The sequence below is a fragment of the Quercus lobata genome, chromosome 2 (assembly GCF_001633185.2).
Source record: "Quercus lobata isolate SW786 chromosome 2, ValleyOak3.0 Primary Assembly, whole genome shotgun sequence".
Classification (NCBI taxonomy): Eukaryota; Viridiplantae; Streptophyta; class Magnoliopsida; order Fagales; family Fagaceae; genus Quercus; species Quercus lobata.
Window position 1 is genome coordinate 53,821,275 of NC_044905.1, and position 8,987 is coordinate 53,830,261.

Consider the following 8,987-nt stretch of genomic DNA (forward strand, 5'->3'; position numbering starts at 1 on the left):
ATATCTCTTTTTAATTTAAAAATAACAATTTTTAAAGAAATATAATTGTATAAGTAATAAATTTTCTAAAATAAATGTTAAGTTTCATTCTAATGTTATAACTCAAAACCAAACTAATGAATATGTTTAGTTATTATATTACAATACATTTTATTCCTAGTAATAAAAATTATAATTTCTATCGTAATTCTCATTTAGTGTACCAAATGTAATCTAAGTATTTTTATCACAAACATGGAGAGGGGAGAATATTTTTTTACTAACAGCTCTGTTAGCTAAGCCATCAATTTTGGTGATTTGTGCTTATAAAATTTTAATGTAACCCCAAAATTAAATACCTAAAATATTTTATATTTGAAAACATTTTAGAAAACAAACGGAGCGAAATTTGGCTACCAAAAATATCAATTGCTTCCAATAAAAAAAAAAAAAAATATATATATATATATATATATATGTATATCAATTGCTGTGAGGCGCAACTGCAACTGAAAGCTTTCAGTTTCAGCGTTCACCTCAATCTCTGCCCGGAAGCTATGCATCTCTTCGTAGATGCAACCAAGAATCACTACCATCACCATCAAAGCTCTCCACAATCACATGCTCCAATTCCTCTCCACCTTCCACTCTCACAGGCCTCACATCAAACAGGTTCGTTCTCTCTTCTCACTCTTCTTCACCAACCACCACTTCTCCACCACCACCACCGCCGCCACTTCTCTCACTGACCCACCTTCACAATCATCACCAACAACCCAAAATAACAATACCCACTTAGATTTTTCTTCTATAAACTTCACTGGCTTTGCACAGTCTGTCATTCTCAAGTGTTCCCATTTGTTGGATAAGAACAAAGGCAACGACTTTTCTCATGCCTCTCTGAAGGACCTCCTTTTAGATTTATCTGATATAGTACCCGATACTGCTCGTAGATTTTTGAGGGTCTCGGTGTTGAAACCCGAAAATGTGCTTGAAATATTACTGGGTTTTCAGTATGAGAGTGGGAAAGTTGGGATTAAAGCTAGAAAGGTTGAGTCTTTGTGGGAAATTTTCAAGTGGGCTAATGAACAGGATAATGGTTTTAAGCATCTCCCTCGGTCGTGTGAAGTCATGGCCTTGTTGCTTGTCCATGTGGGGATGCTTAGGGAAGCTGAATTCTTGCTTTGTAAAATTGAAAGTCAAGGAATTTCACTGGATGGTCATGAAATTTTCGGTAATTTGATTGAAGCTTATGTTGGTGATGGTGAATTAGAGAGAGCTATTATTGTGTATGATCGAATGAGGGGGCAAGGTTTAGTGCCATCCATGATGTGTCGTTGTGTTCTTCTTAATCTTTTGGTTCGAAAGAAGAAAATTCAATTGGCGTATCGAGTTTGTTGGGATATGTTGGAGAATAATGTTAATTTGAGTGATGAAGAGAAAGCTGGTTTTGAGAATGTCATTAGACTACTTTGTAGGGATGGAAAGATTCAAGAAGGAAGAAATCTTGTCAAGAGGGCTGTGGTTTCTGGTTTGGAGCCTAGTAGCCTAGTTATTAATGAAATTGCTCGTGGGTACTGTGAGAAGAAGGACTTTGATGATCTGCTGAGTTTCTTTGCTGAGATGAAGTGTGCCCCAACTGTTATTGCTGGTAATAAGGTTATACATTGTGTATGTAGCAATTCTGGCACAGAAAGTGCGGACTTGTTTTTGCAAGAATTGGAAGATTTGGGTTTCAATCCTGATGAAATAACCTTTGGGATTTTGATTGGTTGGAGTTGTCGTGAAGGGAAACTGAAAAATGCCTTCGTCTATATGTCAGAAATGTTGACTAAATCCCTGAAACCTAATATATGTTCCTATAATGCTCTTGTCAGTGGGGTTTTTAAGGAAGGCATGTGGAAGCATGCCCAGGACATCCTTGATGAAATGGTGGATCAGGGGACACCACCTAATGCATCAACTTTCAGAATACTATTAGCAGGATTTTGTGAAGGTAGACAATTTGATGAAGTTAAAAAGATAGTTTGCAAGATGGCTAGCCATGGTTTTACTCAGCTCTTTTCATTGGAGGATCCACTTTCCAAAGCATTTATGGTCTTGGGGTTCAATCCATCAACTGTGAGGTTGAAAAGGGACAATGATGCAGGATTTTCTAAAACAGAGTTTCTCGATAATCTTGGGAATGGTCTCTACTTAGATACTGACCTGGATGAGTATGATAAAACAGTCGCCAGGGTTCTTGAAGATTCCATGATACCTGATTTTAACTCACTAGTAATGAAGCAATGCAGTCATGGAAATTTTAGAGCTGCATTGGAACTGGTAAATGAAATGATTCGATGGGGACAAGAAATATCTTTGCCTGTTTTCTCAGTGTTAGTTAATGGGCTTTGTTCATCCCGTTCCCATATCAAGACAGTCACTAAGCTGTTGAAGAAAATGCCAGAGTTGGCTAATCAGCTTGACCAAGAAACTCTCAATTTGCTTGTCCAAGCATACAGTAAGAAAGGATTGACAAACGGTGGGAGGCTAATATTGGACGGGATGCACCAACGGCATTTAAATGTGAAGAATGAGGCCTACACTGCTCTAATAATGAGTTTATGTAAGAAAGGGAATTTGAAGGACCTTCATAGTTGCTGGGAAATTGCTCAAAGAAACAAATGGTTACCAGGATTGGAAGATTGTAAAGCTCTTGTGGGGTGTCTTTGCCAGCGAGAAATGCTTGTGGAAGCATTACAGCTTCTTGAATGTATGCTAGTTTATAACCATCACTTAGGGTTTGATATTTTCTCTGCATTCCTTGAAACACTTTGTGTTAGAGGTTTTACAGGAGTTGCACATTTATTGTTGGATGAAATTCTAAAGTATGGTTGCATCTTGGATCACACAGCTTTTAGCCATGTTGTAAGAGGGTTGTGTAAGGAGAAAAAGTTTTCAGTGGCCTTTATGATATTGGACAATATGCTGGGTGAAAATTTGGCTCCATCTTGGGATATTTCTGTTTTATTAATTCCTGAGCTGTGCAGGGCTGGCAGATATGAGAAAGCCATTGCCTTAAAAGAGATTGGTTTAAGAAAGCAATCTTCATATTCATTTCCTTTACATTGTGCGCTAATGAAAGGGTTTTGTATGACAGGCAACATTCAAGAAGTATCCTCTCTATTCCAGGATATGTTTTTGAAGGGGCTACTTCCAGATGCAGAAATTTATAACATGCTGGTACAAGGGCATTGTCATGTGAAAAACATGAGGAAAGTTGAGGAGCTACTTGGTATTATTATAAGAAAAAATTTAGGCCTCTCAATCTCAAGTTACCGGAATATAGTGCGCTTGATGTTTTTGGAGGGTAGGGTCCTTCATGCATTGAGTCTGAAGGAGCTTATGCTTGGGCATAGCAAGTCAAATGACCTCATCATCTACAATATTTTGATATTCTCTCTTTTTGCAACAGGGAATGGTTCACTTGTAAATAAAATATTAGATGAATTGCAAGAGAAGAAACTGCAAGCCAATGAAGTCACTTATAATTTTCTTGTGTATGGATTTTCTCAGTGTAAAGATGTATCGAGTACTGTGCACTGGCTGTCTATGATGATTTCTAACGAAATTAGGCCTAGTAAATGGAGCTTGAGAGCAGTAATTAGCAGCTTGTGTAATGTTGGTGAGCTCGGAAAAGCCTTGCAGTTGAGTCAAGAAATGGAATCAAGAGGTTGGGTTCATGGTTCAAGCATCCAAAATGCAATTGTTGGGGGCCTTCTTTCCCATGGTAAGCTTCAAGAAGCAGAAGATCTGTTGGACAGGATGGTAGAGAAATGCCTAATTCCTGACAATATCAATTTTGACAATCTAATTAAGTGCTTTTGTCGGTATGGGAGACTGAACAAAGCTGTTGATCTTATGAACACAATGCTGAAGAAAGGAAATGTTCCGAATTCTACTAGTTATGATTCAGTAATTCAAGGTTTTTGTACCCAAAATACATTGGATGAAGCTATGGATTTTTATACTGAAATGTTGTGTAGGAATCTTCAGCAGAGCATTAACACTTCGGGCATGCTCATCCATGCCTTCTGCCAAAATGGTCGAACTGCAGAAGCTGAAGATTTTCTAATTTCTATGCTTCAGGTTGGTGAAAGTCCAACAAGGGAGATGTACTCCGCTGTAATTAATAGGTATCGCTTAGAAGACAATCTCAAGAAGGCATCGGAGCTCATGCAAGTGATGCAACGAAGGGGTTATGAACCAGACTTTGAGACACACTGGTCTCTTATAAGCAATTTAAGCAATTTCAGTGACAAGGACAATTGTGGCAGCAACCAGGGCTTTCTGTCAAGGCTTCTTGCTGTAAGTGGATTTGCTGGGAAAGGGGGTTCCAACACCAAGGGGTAATTCAGCAGACATGAAACTGGGATTTTTAGTGCTATTCATTTATTTTTTATGTTGTAAGTTGGTTGTCTAAATTTTAAGATTGCATTCAGTGGTGCTGATTCTCGGATGTTTTCTGAGGCTATTGCAAAGTAGGTGATCAAGTTCGCCAGTCTTAATTGAAAGCTTTAACTTATATTCAGACGTGAATTTTCATTTTTCCACTCCATGTTATGGCAAGAATGATCGGTTATCATGTCAATTGGCTGAGTTTTTTCTGAGGTGGTCAGCTTTGGTGAGACCCCAAAATCTGGACTCATAAAATAGTGCAGTATAGTTTTGAAGCCTTCCTACAGCCAGTTGGCATGGAACAGTGTATTATACTAATTTTTTTAACAAAGACGGAATTCTTCATGTGTTCAGTGTTTAGCTTTTGTTGCGATATGTTTTACATTGTCATTGGTGATGATGCTATTGCCAAAAAAAAATCATGTGATATAGCTGCAAATGCATCATAATCATTGCAAAATATGATTAGGGACTTCTTTTCTTCTAAGCAAAACTGTGGGTTGTCAGCATGTCCATTTTGATTCAAAGGGTTTTTTCTTCTTCAATCGTGTGGGCATTATTGATATTGGTTTGTCTCTTTGTAAAATTAGCTGCATCCATGTTTACTATAATCAAGTTTGGAAACAACTTTTACTCCAATTAAGTTTTCCCCGATATTAAATTGTTGATTTCCACTTGTATCAATTTTTAACTTGTCAAAAAAAAAAAAAAATTGTGCTCATTTTTTAGATTCTGTGAACCAAGTGTTCATTTGAAACTTCAGCAACCAAGAGGATTTACTTAATTAGGGACTAAAGGTCTGTTTGGGATTTACTTATTTTACTGAAATTGAAAACTTTTTGTTGAAAATACTATAGATAAAGGTAAAAGTTAGTTGAAATAGTAAAGTATGACATATAAATAATACCAAAAAGTGTAGTGGAACTTATAAATAATAGTAAAAATAAGCTGAATAGTAAAATAAATTGACAAAATTAATCATGTCAAATGGATACTAAAAGTGTATTTTGGCCTATAAATTATTTTACATAGATTATAGAAAACATAAATAGTGTGGGAACTATTGATATTGGTTTGTCTCCCTGAAAAATTAGTTAGGTCCATGTATTTATGCCTATAATCAAGGTGGGAAACAACTTTTTATCCTTAAGAAATTTTTTCAATTGTTAAACAATTTATTTCCTATTGTATTAGTAACGTTCATTTATGAAAATTCAAGTACCAAAAGCGCTCACTTGATAGAATTTAGGGACCAAAAATGTATTTTGTCCTATAGATTTTATATATATATATATATATATTATAGAAGATTTAAATTGTGTGGGCACTATTTCTTGGATTTTCTCCTTCAAAATTTATCTGGATCCATGTGTTTATGTCTATACTCAACATGGAAAACAATTTTTTATCCTTTATTATTATTATTGTTTTTGTTTAATGCTAAATTGTTTATTTCTACTTATATAAATAGCGTTCATTTATGAAAATTCAAGGACACATAGTGTTGAAGGAAACTTCAAGAACCAAAAACATTCACTTGATAAATTTTAGGGACCAAAAGTGTATTTTGGCCAATATTTATTTATTTATTATTATTATTATTATTTTTTTTTTTGCATATATGATAGAAGATATAAATCGCATTGACGCTATTGATATTGGTTTGTCTCTTTAAAAAATTAGTTGGATCCATATGTTTATGCCTACCATCAATGTGGAAAACAGCTTTTTATCCTTCCGAATTTTTTTTCTTTTCTAAATTCTAAATTGTTTATTTCAAGTTTTCAACTTGTATAAATAATCAATAACGTTCATTTATGAAAACTCGGACCAATAATAATCAATTGAAATTCCAGAACCTTATGTACTTGATCAACTATATGGACCAAAAGTATATTATGTTGATAATTTTTTTTTTTGTTTTTTTTGTTTTTTTTTACATATATTACAGAAGATATAAATTGCGAGAGCATCATTGATATTAGTTTCTTTTCTTGAAAATTAGCTGGATCCATGTGTTTATGCCTAGAATCAAGGTGGCAAACAACTTTTTTATCATTCAAATCTGTATTTTTCTAATGATAAATTTTTTATTTCCACTTGCATCAGTAGTGCTCATTTTTCAAACTTCAGAGTTCAATAGGTGCTTATTTAAAAATTTTAAGGAACCAAAAGTATGTTTTGGCTAATAAATTTTATTACATACATTATACAAGACATAGATTGTGTGGACGTTATTGACATTGGTTTGTCTCTTTGAAAACTTAATTGGATCCATGTGTTTATGCAATTATATAATCAAGTGGAGAACGAATGATTTCTCAACCTTCAAATTTGTTTTTACTAATGCTAAATTGCTTATTTCCACTTGTATCAATATACCACTCAACTCAAGTTAATAATGCTCATTTGAAATGTCAGGCACCAAACACAGTTACTTGATAAACTTTATCAATCATACTTTATTTATAATAAGTTATACTTTATGAGTCTTAGAATGAATAATTATTTAGAATAGAGTGGAGTCAAAGAGTCATTTGGTAAACTTTATCAATCATACTTTATTTATAATAAGTTTTACTTTATGAGTCTTAGAATGAATAATTATTTATAATAGAGTGGAGTTGGGTGATACTCTTTTCTCTCATATAATAGTTAGATCCCATATTGGACAATATTATACAAGCCAGTGTTGTAGTCAAATGTTACCTCTTCTCCATTAAACGTGGAAGTCCTAATCCTATCCTTCTCTGTATCTTTATTATTACATTATGACTTATGAGCACACTCATGGAAGCAATTAGATCAAGCGTCGTATTTTTAAGTGAAAAATAAAAAAAAGATATACATTTTAAAACCAATATTTGACGCTTAAGAGATACCTATTCAAGTTTGGCATCATGAAACTATAATGCAGACTGATAACGTGTCCCATATCTCCTCTTCTCATCTCCTCCAAAACAAAAATCTACCACCCCTTCTCTCATCATCTGAAAGGCAGAGTTCTATGAAGTACAATGCATTAACATGCAAACTCTTGGAGTATCTCTTCATTCTAGTTCTATCTAAAATGTGCATCTTAGTATGGCACAGTTTAGTTCTAATCACAAAATACTTCAGCCTTGTTTGGATGATGAGTGATTGATATCTCATTACTCATCACCCAAAAATCATCACTCAAAACTCATCACCCTATAACTCATTTTTTATCACTTGAAAATCCCCAACTTATACCCAGCTCTGTTTCGCCCTTAAACTTGTTTGAGTTTTCATTCTAAAAACTCAAAAATTTCAACTTTTTGTGGGACCCATGGACTGACTCGGTGCAGTGGAAACAAAATATCAATCTCAGCACCCAACTGAAAAAACCCATCACCGTGCAAATCACAAAACATCAAACCAATCCACCATAGCAGATCCGACCATTCACACCACCAACACCTTCAACACCACAACAAATTACACTATAAAGTTTAGAAAGAACTAAAAGAGGGAAAAAAGAGAAGAGAAAAGATCGTGAAAAGTGAAGATGAAAAAAAAAAATTTTAAAATAAAAAATAAAGAGAGAAGAAGAAGAAGATGAGGTGATGATGAAGAGCACAGAAAATCAAAGAAAAAAGAAGAAATCTGGTATGATGAGAAAGGAGAGAGTTGGGAAGTCAAGTGGGCATGGATTTGACAACACACAAAACATGGGGCCCATTAGTTGAGTGAAATTACAAAAATGACACCATAACTCTATATTCATTACTCAAAAACACCATTTTTTTTGTTTTCATTTTCACCAACTCATAACTCAATTTAGTGAGTTTTGGGTAATGAAAACTCATCCAAACAAGTGTAGCATGTATAAGACCCACCAATTTTGAGTGATGAGTGATGAGTGATGGAAAACACAAAATCCAAACACCCCCTTAATCTTGCACCAACTTTAACCTAGAAAGCATAGATATGGACACAAGTAGAAGTACGAATACAAATACAGGCACAACACAGTAACACGAGCAATTTTTGAAAAAATATAACATGATCAGCCGGTATGACACTAGTACAAAACTAGTACGGTACCCTAAATGAAGTGTCTGTGCTTCCTGTAGCTTAACAATGACAGCATTGACATCATCAATTGCAGGACAATATACACAGAGGTATAGAAGCAAGCACATATTGATAAAAAGTTTGTGCTTTGAGGTAAGAAGAATCCTACTTTTGGTAAGTAAAATTGTTCTTTCTAAAATTAAATCAATTGAAAAAGGGCCTTGTCTACCATCACACCTGACCAGCAACATGCTTATAAGAACAGCTATAAATGGGAGATTGTACACGAAACCTACATTCTGACTCTTCTATTAGTAGGTTGTGTTGTTTGATTTTAAAGGTAGGAAAATTGAATCAAAATTTTGAAGCAAGGTAATTTTATGAATCCATTCCCATAAAAGCAGCCAAAGAGGGGAAACAATTGAATCAGGTTGTCTTTTAATAATGAATTAAACACGAGATAACAGTTGCCACCATAGATCCATGTGCATGTTGACACCATACATATTATGAACATCATACCATGTGTA

At 34.5% G+C, this 8,987-nt stretch overlaps 1 protein-coding gene across 1 annotated transcript; it reads left to right on the forward strand.

The window, feature by feature from the left end:
- The first annotated feature begins 483 nt into the window (after positions 1 to 483).
- LOC115975858 (pentatricopeptide repeat-containing protein At5g15280, mitochondrial) lies at positions 484 to 4,764 on the forward strand. Its single transcript, XM_031096888.1, has one exon. It carries the CDS (start codon positions 553 to 555, stop codon positions 4,372 to 4,374), a length of 3,822 nt encoding a protein of 1,273 aa, XP_030952748.1. The 5' UTR covers positions 484 to 552; the 3' UTR covers positions 4,375 to 4,764.
- Positions 4,765 to 8,987: the final 4,223 nt, after the last annotated feature.